Here is a 19,956-nt window from a genome sequence, read left to right on the forward strand (position 1 = left end):
GAACTCACAGAGATGTAAAAGGAACTATGTACAGTTTTATTCACTTTCTTAAACAATAGATCTTTTACCCACCCTCAGCTATCAGCTAGTGTTCACTACACATTATTCAGGTGGAGCAAATTAAATTTTAAAATGCATATATAGGGTAGAGACCACCAATTGTTTTCCCATAGACTTACATTATAACATTATGGCGTGTACGGCCTTCCATACATCGAAACATGTATATCTAACTACATATTTTTCAAGAACTATCTTAGTTCTACCAAAATATCGGACGAAAAACATATGAATAGTGATACTTTATTTAAGTAATTTTCGTGTGAATGAGATGACCCTCTGTTTACATCGTTGGCATGGCGGGAGAAATTCGTTTGATAAAACTTTTTTTCAATACACATAAAATGTAGCAAATTTTGTCAAAATGTATAATAAAATACTGTAAATGCAGTGGAAAAATATCAGTTTTGAAAAAATAATCACTTCCCGGGTTTGTTTACATGACTGACCAATCAGAACGCACAGACGTTACCTTATTCCCAGGTATACATTTACCTCATTCCCAGTAAGTTCCCTGTACTTTTTTGAATTTGTGGTCTCTGACCTATACAGAAAACAACGAAAAAGGTGCAAAAAAGTCGCTGTGGAATTATTATAATTATGCAGTATTTCGTGGAATATTTACATGATCTACAGTTGAGACCTACCAAAACCTTCAACATATTAGCTATTGAACACTCTAATGTAGACACAACTTCCCAATCTTTTCCATCATATTTCTCAATCCTTCCCATCGAATTGACAAGCGCTGACATGACCTTGCCCTCAAATACCTCTATTCCGTCCCCATAGACATGCAGTCCTCGTACGGCAATTTTTCTCAGTTTGTCATGGAGCGTGCCGGGTGTACCGTCTGAAAATATCGGAACTCCTTTTCCCGCGCAATATTGTTCCCCTACATATGTCCTCGGTCTGTCATTGAGAAACTATTGTATTTTCCCCCACAACTGAATTTAAGAAAATAATGTTTTGTCCACAAATTCTGATTTTCACGATATCGCCATATTTCTTTGCAAAACCAAAAGCTTTTCTAATCACAGTAGACTGGTTAACTTCCAGCAAGGATCCAATAAAAGGCCATCCACGAGGTCCCGGTATATCTTTTCCATTGCGAGGCCAAAGGATATACCAGAGGGACAGCGCGCTAAGGAAAGCACATAAAACTGTTAACATATTCAAGTCTAAGCTGTGTTGCACCTTTACACAGCTTTGAATAGCTCTATATATTGCACCTTGAAATCATTTTAGTACAGTGTTATAAGATCCTTTCTATGTTATATAAACACATAACATTAATATGAAGAAGTATTCAGATGCTAAGCTATATCAAGGGATGAGAGCAAGAGTGGTCTAGCTGCTTCTTTATTTATGTGTACTTGCACCTCTTTCCCTCTAAAATCTCGATATCAACTTTCTTTTGTACTTCCTGTGAAAACCTAGACACCTTAATGATGATATAGTAGCACGTATAAAAATATGACACTGGCATGCGCGCGGTCTATGTTGCAATTTTCGTTGTGTTGTACATATTGGCTCACGCGCCAATGCGCCATAACGAAATTTTGAAAGTTTATATGTCATTTAGGCGCTCGCCAATGGAACAAAATGAGATTTATAACGCAACATAATGAAACATAGAATGCGACAGAACGAAACATTATATTTCTTTCTGGCAAGCGCGACATCAACAAAAAATTCGTTCTGGTGCGTCGGCGCTCACGCCGATGTGAAATAGATTGTTTAGTTCTTTCGCACTGACGTGCGTGCCATTAATAGAGGTTTCGTTTTGTCGTATGCGTCAAGACGAATTTTTTTTCTCACACTGGCGCGCATGCCATATGAACACAACGAAATGAGTTACATTGCCTCGCGCACGCCAACGCGACGAAACAGAACTTTTCATTTCTTTTTTGTACTTGCACATATGGACGTGAACGCGTATGTATACATGCATTTGTTACATGTATTACGCGTGCACCTGTATAATTAAACGTTGCCATTTATATTTGCCCGGTGCATTTCTAAATGTATTGGTGCATGCATGTATGTAAGTACAAGCAAAGAAGTATAAAAATACATTTATTTTTATAGTTCTTTGGTGCAAGCTAGAATATGTGTGCACGCGTAATAATATAGATGCACACATTCTTTTGATACGTGTACGCGTAAATCTATAGGGTATTACATGTACATGTATTTACGTTGATTTACGTATTTGCGTTTACAAGTGCATCGGGCAATTATAGGGGCATTGTCATGTTTTATGTAAGCCACCCCGGCCCACAGGTGGCAGTAACGTACCTAGGATACAGTATGGATCCATGAGCCATATGCACTTAAATTTACTACAATTATAATGTTTTCTTAGGGGAAAAATGACAACAAGCCATTTTGAAAAAAATTTTGCTCCTGTGACAATGAGCCATGAGAAAGGTGATCAAGAACAGTTTGACATGTGCATTGCTTCCAGGTCCGTATTTTTTTTCAAAACAATATTTCCTTATCAATGGTTGGCCGCCTTATCGGCAAAAGATTAATCTTTCAGAAAAATCTTACTTCAAAACCCAGTTCCAAACCGTTAACGCATCACCAGTAACCCGGTAGCTCCCTTTCTTGGTGCTCAACACTAAAAGGGAAACTGGCTCTTTTTCTCTCTTATGCTTGTGGCAATTGATTCCATCAGGAATGAGGTGTCGAGAGTAATAAATATAAGATGTAGAACTTGCTTCACAATGCCTCTACATTGTTACCGGACATATCGCCCGTACGTTTTCTGGATTTTAGCCACTGTACCCGCTTTGTCATGACGTCATCGATTTTTGTCTATTTCGTTGGGCATACGTAGAAAATGGCGGCCTCCATGAAATTTTGACAGTCGAAAGTTGTCACAAGTTTTTTACGGTTTACTGTAAAGTGTAGTTATGTCTACGCTTGAAACTTGGGTGAACGATAAACTACATGATATTCTTGGAATATCAGACAAATATATTGCTCAGTATTTGATAGGTCTTGCACAAAAAGCTAAATCTCAAGACGAATATATCCAGAAATTGAAAGATACGGGCACTATTGATGTTGATCAGAATGTCGTGAGCTTTTCTAATGAACTGTGGCATAAGGTTTGTTCACTTGATTTAGTGTAATTGTCGTTCATCTGTTAAACATTGGGGATGCGATAATGACCATTTTGTATGATTGTTTAATGGTTTTATCAGGTCTAGGAAAGTGGTAAAATTTTACAGATTATCTTGATATCTGTAAATATACTGATATGCCTACTTCTTGTCAATTCGACCCTTCATGTGGTTTCGATCCCTTAGCATTTGCCGAAATAACGCACGAAACGCATCTGACATCAGCCAAGTACCGGTTACGTTTGATACGTCGAAGATTCACCAAAGCGTAAAACGTGAATTTAATATGAAATTAGGTGCTACCTAAAGGCAGAGCTCCCTTGAAAAATCACAAGTGCCCCTTAAAAATTAAAGGAGTAGTGTTGGAATTGTCTGGAATTATGGATTCGTTTAGGAAGTTTATGTTCTATTTAAATTAGATCTATTTAAATTATAAGTATTGATTAATGATAATTCATGATTTCTGAATGTATGTTTTAGACTGCATCAAATTTAATTCTTGACATGTGAAATACTCGAAAGATATTCTGTAAAAGAAAGTTGGATATAGATTAACATCTGCACGAAAAGAAAAAAAACGTATTTGAATAATTTCTGTTTTAAAACGTAGTGCATCAACAATTTTACTTAAATTATTATCATACTGGAAACCAGTCACAAATGATAACTCCTTCAAATTGAAAAGCTTCAAACCTAACAGAATCTCATTAGGACAATAGCCGAAGGAATTCTGTCTCTTTGCGTGTGAATGTTTGGCAATGAGGACTTAATGTAAAAAGTTAATGTTTCAATTCCAAAGTTAATAGAAATTAGAATTTACGTAATCCTGGAAATGACTATAATTGTAATTCTTTTAAATGTCATTATTGTCAAATTTTGGTTCTTTCTGAAAGGAAGAATGATTGTGTCCAGCTTTCAGTCAAAAACACTGCTATAATAGACGCCTGGTATGGGAAAATTACAATCATTTACATGACCATACAAAGCTTGTTTTAAACCCAAAATACTAGCAATTTTTAAAAATTAATGATTAGTATTTTACCTAGAGAAAAACAGTGTTTGCCGAAATTCTCGATTCATCGCCAATAATTTTAGCTTTTTTTTTATCAACTCTGGTCAGTGATTTTAAAGCTAACGGATGAAATACAAATGTATATGCGAACGGGGAAAAGAGCATTATTTTCTTTTCACATTTCAATGCCTGTATATTTTGATCCTAAAGCTTTCTTTTTTTTTTAAGTTATGTCTACTGACTACTGCACAGGCACTACATTGGAACCTGACATCAAAACTAAACACTTGTTGAATTTCACAATGACTTTAGTTATACAATATTTTCAAAACTCATAATAATACAAAAAAAATTGAAATAAAAAAGGAATAAAAAAAAATCTGGTCCAGGTGAGGTTCGAACTCACGACCTCTGGTTTCCAACGCGAACTCACTAACCACTACACCAATGTATAGTTATGACGTCATTATGACAAACATAAGTATATATAATTAAGTCCGGTAATGGCAGCGTGACAAAAGTCGTTTCAACATGAAAATATTGTATTTTATTTCTTTTTTCTTCGTAGAAAACGTATTTAGCACTAATTTTTTATTATCAAATGCGCATTTACATTTTTATTCAATATTCAAAGCAGTAAGCGAGACGCTTTTGTCAACCGTAAACAGTAAGCGTCTACTGACGTCTTTACTGACTAATTACTATGTGCATAGTGCACATGAAAAAATCCGAACAACACCGATTCCAAAAAGTACCACGAATTTTCAACTCGATAGTATACACAGTTAGATCTCTCTATTCGTTTTCTTGTTCATACGTCTAACCGTAATGCGACGCTGTCGGCGCCGCTTTGCGGCGCCGGTAGCTCTGCTATCACTCAATATGCGCAAAAAACAGATATATCATCAAACAAATGGTTGCCACAGTATATATTCGACCTAAATTTCAACTAAATTCCCGATTATTTACCATTAAATTGTTGTAGTTTCCATTTAATTTTTGCTAAACTTTCTTCCACCCAACCGAACTCTTGCAGGTGTGTATTGATTTTTCAGCCAGTAGTTGCTTCCCTTCCAAAAACCCCGTATTTTACCGTTAAATTCATACTTACTGGTCCGCCATTTTTAATGCAAAATGAGGTGAGCGGCCGACGATTTCGCGGGTTGTTGGGTCTTGCAGTTGTCCACGCACCTACTCTTTTGACACTAAATTTCTTGATTTTGCTTTGAATCTTATTTAATAATACATTTTATTGCATAATGTCAGTATTTTTGATTTAAATTCCTAAAAAAATCCTAATTTTTTCAGGCCTCCCTAAAATTCCTAAAAAAACACTCAGAAAGGGCCAAATTCCTAAAAAAGCCCTTATTTGTTTAGATTATCCCTAATTTTTTGTAATTTCTACTAACTTATTTTTTTTTGCACCAAGTTATGCATATATAATGATCCAGTTAATTTATTGAAATTAATATTCTTTAAGATTCATTAAGATTCATTTACTGAGGATGCTTCTATCGGTTTCCATGAGTTCCTAGCTTCATGAAACATAGATATACTTCATTGAATGATCAGGCCCGCCCCCAAGTTGGCCCCAAAGAAGTGACCTATAATCATCAAAGTTGCACCAAACTATATTGGCAAAGAAATAATGTTTCCTCAAAATTTATGCCCAAAAACACACCAGAGGCCACTATTTCATACCTTTATTTAAAATAATTCCAGGGGGAGAACCCCCTGACCCCCCTCATATTATAAGAAATTACCCCTCCAGTTCCTCAGAATTTAGATAAAAAATGCACCAGAGGCCACCATTTCATATCTGTATTTCAAAATTTTCCAGTGGGGGAGTCCCCTCACCTCCCTAAAATTACATTACAGGGATACCCCCTCCCACACATCAAAATTTTGACCAAAAAATGCACTACAATCCAGCATTTCATACCTGTATTTCAAAATTTTCCAGGGGGAGAACCACCTGACCCCCCCCCCCCCCCCCCCACCAGATTGGGAGGAGTACCCCTCCAGTACCTCAGTATCTCAGTAACCACTTGTGGGAATGGATTAAAACTTCACACACTTATATACTGTGATAAACTGACTTACATTGCACAGGTTCCATAACTCTGTTTTGCTTTTTTACAAAATTATGCCCCTTTTTTGACTTCGAATTTTTTGGTTAAGGTTTTGTATGTAAGCTGGTATCTCAGTACTCTCTAATTGGAATGGATTGAAACTTCACACACTTACTCACTGTCATGATCTGACATGCACAAAGCAGGTCCCATAACTTTATTTTGCTTTTTTTCAAAATTATGCCCCTTTTTCAACATAGAAATTTTTGGTTAAGTTTTTGTATGTAAGCTGGTATCTCAGTATCCACTAATGGGAAAGGATTGAAATTTCACACATTTGTTCACAGTCATGATATGACATGCAATGCAAAGGGTCAATAACTCAACTTCGCATTTTACAAAATTATGCCCCTTTTTCAACTTAGGGGTTTCTGGTTTAATTCCTATATGTAAGCTGGTATCTCAGTACCCACTAATGGGAATGGATTGAAACTTCACACACTTGTCCACTGACATGAGCTGATAAGCACTATGCAGGTTCCATAACCCTGTTTTGCTTTTTTATTAGCTCGACTATTCATAGAATAGTGAGCTATTGCACTCGCCCATGCGTCTGCGTCCGCGTCCGCGTCCCGATTTTGGTTAAGGTTTTGTATGTAAGCTGGTATCTCAGTAACCACTTGTGGGAATGGATTGAAACTTCACACACTTATTGACTGTGACAAACTGACTTACATTGCACAGGTTCCATAACTCTATTTTGCTTTTTTACAAAATTATGCCCCTTTTTCGACTTAGAAATTTTTGGTTAAGGTTTTGTATGTAAGCTGGTAACTCAGTAACCACTTGTGGGAATGGATTGAAACTTCACACACTTATTCACTGTGATGAACTGATCTACATTGCACAGGTTCCATAACTCTATTTTGCTTTTTTACAAAATTATGCCCCTTTTTCGACTTAGAAATTTTTGGTTAAGGTTTTGTATGTAAGCTGGTATCTCAGTAGTTACTAATGGGAATGGATTGAAACTTCACATACTTGTTCACTATCATGATTTGACATGCACTAAGCAAGTCCCATAACTCTACTCTCTTTTTTTTCAAAATTATGCCCCTTTTTCGACTTAGCAGTTTTTGGTTAAATTTTTGTATGTAATCTGATATCTCAGTATCCACTAATTGGAATGGATTGAAACTTCACACACTTGTTCACTGTCATGATCTAACATGCACTGTGAAGGTCCCATAACTCTACTTGGCATTTTTACAAAATTATGCCCCTTTGACTTAGCACTTTTTTGTTAAGTTTTTGTATGTAAGCTGGTATCTCAGTATCCACAAATTGGAAAGGATTGAAACTTCACACACTTGTTCACTGTCATGATATGACATGCAGTACAGAGGTTCAATACCTCTACTTTGCATTTTACAAAATTATGCCCCTTTTTCAACTTGTATTCATTCAATTGACAAGGCTGTTGAATAGTCGAGCGTTGCTGTCCTCCGACAGCTCTTGTTACTAAATTATGTCCCTTTTTCGACTTCCGTATTCATTCAATCGACAAGGCTGTTGAATAGTCCAGCATTGCTGTCCTCCGGCAGCTCTTGTTTCTAAACTGGTGCTCCCCCCATTCAAATATTACTGGATCCGGGCACGATGATGATGAAAAGCAACAATATATATGGTCAAAAGGCCGGCTCGACATGTTGCCTGTGGGCACCTAGTCCTAATTTAGCCCTTATTTTTGGCAAAAATAGCCCTAATTTTCAGCAAAAATAGCCCTAGTTTTTAGCCCGCCCGCTTAGCTCAGTAGGTAGAGCGTCGGTCTACGGATCGCAGGGTCGTGAGTTCGATCCTCGGGCGGGGCGTATGTTCTCCGTGACTATTTGATAAATGACATTGTGTCTGAAATCATTAGTCCTCCACCTCTGATTCATGTGGGGAAGTTGGCAGTTACTTGCGGAGAACAGGTTTGTACTGGTACAGAATCCAGGAACACTGGTTAGGTTAACTGCCCGCCGTTACATGACTGAAATACTGTTGAAAAACGGCGTTAAACCCAAAACAAACAAACAAACAAAAGCCCTAGTTTTTAGCAGAAATAGCCCTAATTTTAGCCCTAATTTTTTGCCAAATAGTGCTTGAAAGCCTGTAAAAATCAAGGAGATCATTTTATCAACCAGTCTTTTCTAGGAAATCCTTTGGTCGAATATGAAAATGTTAAATAGACTAGATCTAAATCATTTTTCCTTTTTGACCTGTTTAACTGATTTGGACAATGGTTTCAGAGGATGTAAGTTGCATTTTAAAACATTTTAAACAAAGTATTGATTTAAATTTATTATTTGTCATTTAATAAGCAGGGGAATTGATGAACTTTATTGACATATCTCTTTATTTTATTTGGTGAAACTGTAGCAATAAATAAATACAGCTTTCATTATGGTCATATGTTTTAATTAAAAATAAGTATTTTGTGTGATCTACCTATCCTAAAGTTTTTCTGTCATTCTGAAGAGCATTTCATTTTAAAACTAGTAAACATCTAAAGGTAGAAATGAATAATGGCCATAGTGATTCGGAATACCCGGAAATGACTGGAAATAGCTGAGGTCAGGGAGTTCGGCAAAAATTTAAATATTACGTAAAGTAAAATTTAGATAATAGCTTTTTATTAGCAATTAAACAATCTATTCATGCATATGTATAAACGATATTGTACATGTTGAAGCATTAGTCCATTTTTGATTGATATGCAAAACTGGTTCAGAATACCTGAGTACAATGTAGGTCTGGGTTTGATCAAAAGTAGGTACCGGTACCTCTGTATTTTCTCAAGGTTCACATTACTGGTGTCAGAAGTTGGTATGTTGTAGGGTTATTCTTGAGAGCTAATGAGCACTGAAAGATAAAGGGGGAGAAGTGTAGTGATAGTGGGTTTATAGGCTTCTCTTTGCATGTCAGTAGGAAACTTATTTATTTTTTTGGTGTTTTTTTTTGTTTTGTTTTCAGACATTCTCTGATTTATAAAATATTCCCTACTTTGGTCTTTGCAGAATATCTAAATTGTCCTGACCTCCATGCACATGGCTATTTCATATCATGTCAGGCTATTTTGAGTCACCCTTGTTTGTTACTCGTTTCTACCTGCAGAAATGGTATGGACTGTGGGGCTGGGAGGGAACATATGTCTTGACCCCTTCAGATTTGGGCTTTGACCTTAACATACATTGGTAAATTTAGTCACAGGCAGTATAGAGCTACTTAAACAATCTAAGTAAATAACTTGACCACAAAACAGAACTTCAGAGAAATACAGCAATGATTTTATATTCTAAGATAATTGTGCAGTATACCTGATTTTTTTTAAAGAAAAAATATGTACTTTAAATCAAGTTCAAGAAAAAAGGTCACTGATTGGGATCAGACCACAGTTGTATTAGTTGTGGAGCAGATGAAGATATATTAAACAATCAGAATAGAATGGCAGATGCATCAGCATGGGCAGCACCCCCATTCGACTTTTATGTGAAAGATTCCCATTTTCAGTTAACACAGTCACTAATTTGAAGCCAGTGAAGGCCAACAGTGTCCAAAGACATTGACATCATTTTTCTAAATGGTGTTCCATAAACTGCACACATAGATATTGATACATAGTAGGGGGGAACAGTACAAAACACATATTTTTTTAAAACTTTTACAGTATTAGCTAGAATATGTTTTTGTTGTTTCTTTTTCACATGTCTAACTCTGACTGATGCGACCCTGTAGGAACAACTTCAAGGTGCGGAAAGCTCTGCTATTTCAAAAATAAAAAGGCAGTTTAAAAATCAGTTACTTATATTTTAAACAAAATGTACTAATAAATCATGTTTTTCCTTTAAAACTGAATCGTTCCCCCCCACCCCAATATAGTGATGGTCCAAAACAGTACAAAGTTACAACAATAATAAGTTAACAATATCTACTTCCACCATTTTGAACTGGTCCAACTACGTCATTTTATGCATTTCATAAATAAAGGGAACACTATTCAAATGTAAAGGTACAGCATCATTTACAGTAAAATTGATAAAAACTTTGAAAATGTATTTTTATATAAAAACAAGGAAGAATTAAATGCCAACTGAAGAGTTTTCAGTGTTGTATAATACTCTGCTGGTTTACAATGGTGGCAAAACAAACCATCATCTTTTTTGAACACCCTGACAGGTGAAAAGTAAGTTTGCAAGGCTTTTACTGCACTTTTCACTCCCATTCTATTTTACTTGCATGGCTTATATGCACATGTCTGTTGATGCTGACCTGAGTTTTAGATAAATACAAACAAGTATTTCTTGGGTGACCCAGTACAAAAAGTATTCAAATTATTCTGTTTTGTAAAAAAAAACGGAAGCCAGAGCTAAAAATCTCCTAAACTGTTGGTCCTGTTTTGAAAATACTACCTTAGAAATGACCCTTGGAGGACCCTGGACCAAGATTACTGAAGTGATTTATGATTTGTAAAAACAACATGGTGGACAGTGCTAAAAGTAACTTGAAATAATCTGACAGAAAGGTTCCTTGGGTTACATCTGCATTAGTTGTGTTGCATTGGTTACGTTTAAAGTATTTATCATGTAATACGTTGGTTGTGTGAAAGTATTCCCTTCACTTTAAACTACATCTGTGAATTTCATAGTGACATGCTGATACCCAAATGAGTGAACTAAAAACCATGATTCCTGTCCTTTGAACAGAGAATGAATACCAGGGTAGTGATTATTATGATACAATGTAACATATCATTCCAAGAAATGTGTTACAATATGTTATATACATTTTATAGGTACCACACGCAGCTGTTAGGGAGAGTGCAGGTAAAGCTCACACCAGGGCCGTGTTAGAACAACAACAGAAAAATAAAACTTACCAACTGCTGTCTGATGATGATGATGATGATGATGAGCCAGAAAAGTTTGTTAAACCCTCAAAGGTATCAATATTCAGCTATCAAACAAGAATACAGTACATGTATAAGTTGTATTGCAAAACAAGCAATGAATTTACAGGCATTCAGGAAATCTATACATTCCTTCATGTATTATATGCCAGTATTCTTGAACACAAAAGTCTGAAACAAATAAATGTAAAAATCATGTGTGCTGCAGATATAAAAGATTTTTGTTTGTTACATTATGATTGGTATTGCAATACTATTGTTAATGAGCTTTACTTTTAAGTTTTGATATATATGTAGTTGAAATAGCTTGAAGTCATTTAAACAATAACAAATTAAATAGAAATAGTTACTTCTTTTTTTTTCTTTGGTACTTTTATCATCCATTGCTGAACATTTATTTAATATATAAAAAGGTTAATATGTTTATTTTTCTTTGTCAGAGATCAAAGACAGATAAGGCTTCTCGTCACCTCAGGAAGAGGAAGGAAGAGAGCAGTTCTGAAAGTGAGGGGTAAGTGCTTGATGTGATATGATTTGAAAGTTAGGGGTAAGTGCTTGGTGTGACAAGATCTGAAAATGAGAGGTAAGTGCTTGATGTGACATGATTTGAAACTTAGGGGTAAGTGCTTGATGTGATATGATTTGAAAGTGAGGGGTAAGTGCTTGGTGTGACAAGATCTGAAAATGAGAGGTAAGTGCTTGATGTGACATGAATTGAAAGTTGGGGTAAGTGCTTGATGTGATATGAATTGAAAGTGAGGGGTAAGTGCTTAATGTGACAAAATCTGAAAGTGAGGGGTAAGTGCTTGATGTGACATGATTTGGAAGTGAGGAATAAGTACTTGAGGTGACATGATTTGAAAGTGAGGGGTATTTGCTTGATGTGACATGATTTGAAATTAAGGGGTAAGTGCTTGATGTGACATGGTCAGAAAGTAAGGAGTAAATGCTTGATGTGACAAGATCTGAAATGAGGGTAAACACTTGATGTGACATGATCTGAAAACGAAGTGTAAAGGCTTGATGTGACAAGGTTTGAAATGAGGGTAAATGCTTGATGTGACAAGATCTGAAAGTAATGGGTAACTGCATGATGTGATAAGGTTGAAATGAGGGGTAAGATTTTGATGTGACAGTGCCTTAAAATGAGTGGTAAAGTGCTTGATGTGAAAAGGTCTGAAATGAGGGGTATGTGCTTGATGTCACAATGTCTGAAATGAGGGCTAAGTGCTTGATGTAAAAGTGAGGGATAAGTACTTGATGTGACAAGATCTGAAAGGAAGGAATAAGTGCTTGATGAGACAAGATCTGAAAGGAAGGAGTTAGTGTTTGATGTGACAAGATCTGAAAGTGATGGGTAAGTGCTTGATGTGACATGATATGAAAGGAAGGAGTAGGCTTAAGTGCTAGATGGGACAAGATCTGAAAGTTAGGGATAGGTATTTTATATGAAACTGACTTTGAACTGGCCACTTCTTTGAATTGATGTAATGTCTTAAGGTAACTGTTAATGTTTTCTACAATTATATTTTGTAAGGTTTAGTCATTATTTTTCTTGTTGGCATTTTCTTGAAAAAAATCAAGAACTTAATATTAACATTCATTTATTAAAAGGAATCTACTGGTTAAATGTTAAAAAAGAAAAAGCTCAGTGACTGCAATTGTTTCCTTCAGAGAAAGTGTTGTAAAGCGTAAGCAAAGCCGGAGGCAGGAAACGGTTGATGAAAGTTCAGAAGATGAGTATGAGAGAATGGAAGATGATAGACAGAAAGATTTGGAGGAAAGAGATGCATTTGCTGACAGACTGAAAGAAAAAGACAAAGGAAAAACTCGTAATGTCATGTCTAAATCTGAAAAAAAGGTAAGCAAATTTGCCCTTGTAGGTAAATATGTATATGGTGAAAATTTTGTGTATCTAAGTGTTAATTTGTCAAAAGGTTGAATAGATACATTGTCTGATCACTTATGTTACTGAACAGCACTTATTCAACATGTATGCAGATAACCATGAAAACATTTTCTGTTCAAATATTAGCAATTTACTTGACCTGTTATACAAGCGCTCATATGAGTTCTTATATACATTTATTGAATGAGGACAGGGGCCTCCATGGCAGAGTGGTTAAGGCCGCTGTCTTCAAATCACTTGCCCCTCACCAATGTGGATTCACACGGGGCGTTGAAATCTTCTTGCGAGGAAGCCATCCAGCTGGCTTACTGAAGGTCGATGGTTCTACCAAGGTACCCGCTGGTGATGAAATAATGCACAGAGGGGCACCTTCTTCCTCCACCATCAAAGCTGGAAAGCTGCCATATGACCTATAATTGTGTCGGTGCGACGTTAAAGCCAACAAAAAAAATGAATGAAGACAGTATTTCATACAATATTCTAAATGTTTAATTGAATAGGCTTATGAAGAAGCAAAGAAAAGACTGCATTTGGAAACAGAGGACCGTAAGAAGATTATGCCAGAGATACGTAAGAAGTCACGGCGGGATTATTTAAAGAAACGTCATGTTGACAAATTGGAGGAATTGGAGGCTGATGTTCTTGATGAAGAGTATTTATTTGGAGATCAAAAGTGAGTTTTTTTTACTAGATTTTTATAACCTTAAAAGAATTGTCCTGGTGTTGGATTACACATGTACTCAGCTTGCGTACGTATGGAAAGAATAGTAACAATATAAGAAAGGAATAGACTGTGACAATGCTAATAAGGCTTACATTTCATGTACATGTGCTTGGTATGTTAGTATAGAAAGTTCAGTGATAATCTGATATAGAATGCTGTAGTATCTTAGCTGTATTAGATAATATACTTTGCAGTAAGATACATAGTATATTATAACAATGTAGGTCTTAATTCTTCAAAGCCTAATAGATTGTTTGAGGCTTAACTGATATTTATTGGTATGTTTCATGATTCTACGCTCATTTTTTATGCAGTCAAAATTGTAGACCTTTATGTTTGCCCCAGACTTTGTTTTTTTTAATGTGGTCATTAATTTTTGAAACACTAATTCAGGCTTACAGAAAAGGAGAAACGTGAGCTGGAGTATAAGAAGAAGGTGCTGAAGTTAGCGAAGGAGCACAAGTCAGCTGGTGATATGGAGAAGGTCAACAGATACTTTATACCTAAGGAAGATGATAAACCGTCCGATAAATACTTCGAGGATGAGGGACCCAAAGGTAACCTTGTAATATTTACATTTGTGAAAGGTATAACATGTGTCATTAGACCTTTACCTTTTTTTCTGATTTTGTTAACTATCCCTGCTATATATCTAAAATTTCGATCCCCAGAATGGTTGCAACTTCTGTCAAGGAAAATAAAATATTTAAAATCTCAGGAACTATCTGTATGACTGATAAATAATGCTGGAAAATATATCCAAAATATACGTCATTGAATATACAGATTATAAATATGTATAAAAACATAAAAAATCTAAAATCTAAAATTCTTGAAGAATGAACTTTTTTCCAATATTAACTTTATGAAGTCATGATATGGAGGGTGACATTACCCAATGAGCATGTAATGCTAGTTAAACTGGTTTCACCTATGAACATTATATTTTAAATTTTTACCTGTGGCTGTGCCACTCTTGAAAACATTGCATCTGATGTTCTCCCAGTGAAAGTTATTTCATTCTTACACTGATACGAACAAATATCCTCTGTACAATACATAATTATATTATGTGTTTTAGGCCCAAATTCTGAACAGTTGAAATGGGAGGAAGAGCATGTTGGGGCAGCACTCATGTCATTTGGGGCCAAAGATTCCAAACAAAAAGCTAAAGAGAAAAACAAAGTGAAAGAATACGATGTAATCATGGACGAGGAGATTGAATTTGTTCAAGCCTTACAGATGCCGGGTACCATCACTGAAAAAGTTAGATTTTTAACTCATTATCATAGATAATAGTGCTCATTATTATAGATGATAGTGCAATTAGTCATAAAATTGAATGTTCTTGTGTGTTTCATTTAGACAGCATGGTTAAAGTGATTTGTGTAAACTGTTTTTGTACAAATTAAATAGACTTAAGTTAATTTTTTAATTTGTGCCTTTGGTATAAATTTACTGGCATTCATTGTTAGTCTTAAAAGACGCATGATCCACATTTATTCTGACATTGTTTGCGTTATCAAGGTCTTCTCATTTGTCCAAGAAAGCAATCTCTAGCTGACAGTGGCATCCAAGTCTGTCTAGAGCAGGCATCTGTTTTGGCATTAAAACTGAAGAGATTCGACATCAATGTTTTGTTCTCAGAATTCTTAAAGATTTAAAATGTATATGCTCAAGATTATAGATAAAACTGAGTTTGTTAGCATTTTTCATCATGCAACCTTTGCCTTTAGTCAGTTTCAAGACTTTGCTCCTAAAACAACCAGTCGGATACTTGGTCCAAGGTCATTAAGCTGGGTTTGGAAACCAGTCTTAAATCTCCAGCATCTGATTGGGTGTTGCTGAGCATAAGCTTGAAATTGACCAATGGTAATGTTGCATTCTATGACTGGTTTACAAACTCAGCTTTATAAGCTTGGATCCTGGAGTGTTAAAATTAATTTCAAGCTTGCCCTTTTATTCGGACATTTATGTTAGTCTTTCGGTTTTGTTTTCAGGGCAAGAAAGAGCAAGAGATGTCTGAATCACAGAAGAAAAAATTATCAATTAAAGAAACACAGAAAAGTTTACCTATATATCCATTTAAACAAGGTTTACTGGAGGCTGTGGAACAGTTTCAGGTCCTCATTATAGAGGGAGAGACTGGGTCAGGAAAAACTACACAAATACCTCAATATCTCTATAAAGCTGTAAGTTTCTCAAATGCTTATTGTATTCAGTGATTCATTTTGCCGCGCGTCCTGCGTCAAAGACGCATATTTTTCACCGGGGACGCGATAATTTGAAATGTGTGCAGCCGCGGGACGCAAACAATTTCACTGACATAATGTGTACCTTCTTTTACTTCCTATAATTGTTTAAAAAGTAGAACGGATTTCGTGGATAATTTTCATGCGTCAAAACTACCTTATCACCGTTCGATTTGTAAAGCATATTCTGATTGGACAGTAGTGATTTTTTTAACCAATCGGTGACAGTCATTTATTTTATGTTTGGGAGTATTGTTTCCAAAGTACCCGGATATTTCGTCCAAAATATTTTAACAATCTGACGATGCCGTTGAAAAAAACAGCAGAAGTTAGATCCCAAACAGCAAAAACATTCCGGTTTTTTTTTGGTCTAACTTTGAGTGAATCGTCGGGTACTGAAGAAGTGAGCATTTCAATAGAAAATGAAGCAGCGGCTGCGAGCACGTCGGAAAATCAAGATAAGAAAAAAAGAAAATTTGTTTCTAAATGGCTCACTCTTTATTCGTGGTTACACTATGACGAAAGTGAAGATTATATGTACTGAACAATCTGTACTGACAAGATAAAAATGAACGGTATGAACAAAGCTGCAAAGAACAAAAACTTTCAAAATACAACTTTTAACAGCTTTTTTTTTCTCCTCATCCTGTTTAGTTCAGTTCTGGTGCAGATATATAGGATGTAAAACCTATTAAATCAATTAATCAGTCAACCAATATACAATGTACAGGATGTGAAAAAGCAAACAGTTCAAATTTGGGACTTGCTGTTTCATGATATATAATTTTTATATTGAGTCCTTTTTTGACTCATTACTCACTGGCTGGGACTCATTGTTTCAAAATATGTGAATCCCATGGACTCGTATCTTCAGATTTCAAAATGAATCACTGTGTATTTAGGGATATTTTGGAGATGAAAAGTAACTGGCCTAACAATTTCAAGATCAGAATTATACTGGCAGGTTGTTAAAATAAGATATGAACTGTTAATAAAGAAGATAATTGATGAATTTTTAAATTGATTGATAGCACACATATATATTTGAATATATAATGAAGCAGTTTTCAATTTGTTTTACAGGGTTATTGTAAGGATGGTATGAAGGTTGGATGTACACAGCCGAGGCGAGTGGCAGCAATGTCTGTAGCAGCAAGAGTGGCAGAAGAAATGGGATTCAAACTTGGAAATGAGGTTAGATTTGAATACACATTTTACATATCTTCATAACCTGATGTCAAATTTTAATAAATGATGATACCTTATTGCAAAGGACATGCCAGTACCTAGAGAAAACAGGCCAAGTCGGGTTCGAATCCAGTCTGCTAGGGGTCAAGGTTATAGGTCAAAGTCTGCTTGCATTGTCAAAATATGAACTTTTCAGAGCAGTCAAGACAGTCCTGAAAACTCAGCTTAGTCTTGGTCAGCACTCCACCGCATATAACAACTTTGGTCATTTTCTGGTACCTGTCCTGAGCTTTGATGGCATCATATGGATTTTTAAGTAGCTTAAACGTAAAACTAAGACATCTGCAAACATATTTATATATGGTATAGGTAGGTACCTGGTTTGCAGAGACTCGAACACGGGTCATAATCTAACTTCGTGTCATTAGTTTAAATTGCAATACTGTACCTCCATGTATTACCTCCCCTGACACCTATGGCACACCCAGGGGTTCAAACATGGTCTTTATCTGTAGTCAGGACCCGTACCTAGTTGACATTGCATAAAATTGGTACAAGTCAAAAGTGATCCAGCTGGGTCGAAAATCTTTAAACCTGGTCAAAAAGCCGTTTCGAACCATACCTTGTAGCCATAGATGACCTGCCCTGACCTCTAGGGCAATCCCAGATACTTTAACATGGTCTCAGTCAATAGCCAGGACTCCCACCTACATGACAATGAATAATATATGTATATTTTTTTTTTTTGATTTAATCATATTTTATTGCTTCTGAACACATAATACATAGCACATATACATAATAAGTAACAAAAGCAAATGGGTTGGGCTACAAGTTATTGCAACATTAGAAGTCAGCCCTTCCCAAGTGCGTAACATTAATAGCAAATGAAAAATGAACGAGTGTATTAGTTTAATTAAGCATTCCTTATACAAAGATATATGATAGTGATAATAACTACAAAGATAAAAAGATGAAGGAGAAGAAAAGGAAGAAGAAGAAGAAGGGAAATATTATAATGATGATATCAATGTAGTAACAAAATGATAACCCTAATAGTATTTATGATAATAATTACACGATGATGTAGTAACAAAAAGATAACAATAATAGTATTTATGATAATAATTACACGGTGATGTAGTAACAAAATGATAACAATAATAGTACTTATGATAATAATTACACAATGATAATTAATAAATTTTAGTATTAGTCAAGTTATGGTTGTAATAATTATAGTTGAGCTAGAGAAGAAAAGAAAAAGAAATATATGCTGCTCTATATCCCCGAGTGTCTACCCAGTAATGACAAACATCCTGTCCCAAAGTAATGTAATAATGACAAGAGGACATAAGAAATACATTATGTACTGTCGAAACGTCTTGTATGTTTGATATAGTTTTGAACTTCTGTGAAAAGAGTAGTGTTATCTTCTATAGAAATATTATCATTGCCATATAAAAGCTTATTGACACTTAGTGGGTGAAATAATCTTGTTTTAGTAAAAAGTTCTCTTCTCTGATGTGAAAAACGAGTGCATTTAAAGAAATAGTGTTCTGCGTCTTCCGTTTCGGATCCGCAGTCGCAGTTTGGATTTTCTCTGATGTGATTATTAAACAAGTCGGCGTTTAGATTACTGCACTTGTTTCGTATCCTAGCATGAAACACAGAGTATCGTCTGTCACCAATTAAGTAAAAAGTAGGGAATTGTGGAGGCTTGAAAATTTCTTTAAGTTTACTTTTGAAAGCCGAAAGAGTTGGTAGTTGACGAGTTTCAATGTTCAGATCATTCCATAATTTTATTGCAGAGGGAATAGTAGATTGGGAGTAAATTTCAATACGCCTAGCTAAAGTTTCAAAATCGGCATTGTTTCTTAAATTGTACTGGTTTGAGTCATTCACGATCGATGGAAATAAATCTAGTAAATATGTTGGAAGATCATCATTTTTTCCTTTGTATATTAAAATTAATTTTTGTATTTTTCTGCGGTCAGAAAGAGAAACCCATCCAATTTCGTTAAGAAGTCTTTCTATTGATACTGAACGCGTTAGCCCAGTTACAATACGCGCTGCTTCAAGTTGAATCTTTTCTAATTGATCTTTTTCATAATTCGCACAGTTATCCCAAACAACAGAGGCATATTCTAGAACTGGTCTCAAGTAAGCTATATAGATTTTGTTTAAGGTGTGCCTTCTAAGTTTAAATTTCAGCGCTCTCATAGATCCTAGAATTTTTGCTGCCGACTTTACAATATTAGATATATGTTCGTGCCAAGATCCATCTTTAGAGAGTGTTATGCCAAGATGTTTGTGATAATCGACAAAATTTAACTGAGTATTTTCAAATAATAGATTAGGACATTGTCTACGCGCGAGGGAAAAGAACATAGCTTCTGTTTTTGTAGGATTAAATGTAACCAGCCATTGTTTTGACCATTCTGATATTTTTATAAGGTCAGAATTTAGAGAAAGTTCAATTTCGTGTATATCGGAAGACGAAGCGGCTAGAGAACTATCATCTGCAAATAATCGTGTCGTACTTATAAGTGAATCTGCGATGTCGTTAACGTATATTAGAAAGAGAAGAGGACCTAACACTGAGCCTTGAGGAACACCAGCTTTAAGCTCTTTAGAGTCTGAGAAAGAGGAATTAA

The 19,956-nt window shown here is 35.5% G+C and overlaps 1 protein-coding gene across 1 annotated transcript; it reads left to right on the forward strand.

Moving 5' to 3' along the window:
• The first annotated feature begins 2,884 nt into the window (after positions 1-2,884).
• Positions 2,885-17,341, forward strand: LOC128548731 (pre-mRNA-splicing factor ATP-dependent RNA helicase DHX16-like). Its single transcript, XM_053524121.1, has 9 exons — positions 2,885-3,179; positions 11,113-11,259; positions 11,667-11,737; positions 12,901-13,087; positions 13,636-13,808; positions 14,253-14,416; positions 14,941-15,125; positions 15,860-16,051; positions 17,195-17,341. Exons 1-9 carry the CDS (start codon positions 2,982-2,984, stop codon positions 17,339-17,341), a joined length of 1,464 nt encoding a protein of 487 aa, XP_053380096.1. The 5' UTR covers positions 2,885-2,981.
• Positions 17,342-19,956: the final 2,615 nt, after the last annotated feature.

Source organism: Mercenaria mercenaria, chromosome 15 (assembly GCF_021730395.1).
Source record: "Mercenaria mercenaria strain notata chromosome 15, MADL_Memer_1, whole genome shotgun sequence".
In the NCBI taxonomy this organism is placed as follows: Eukaryota; Metazoa; Mollusca; class Bivalvia; order Venerida; family Veneridae; genus Mercenaria; species Mercenaria mercenaria.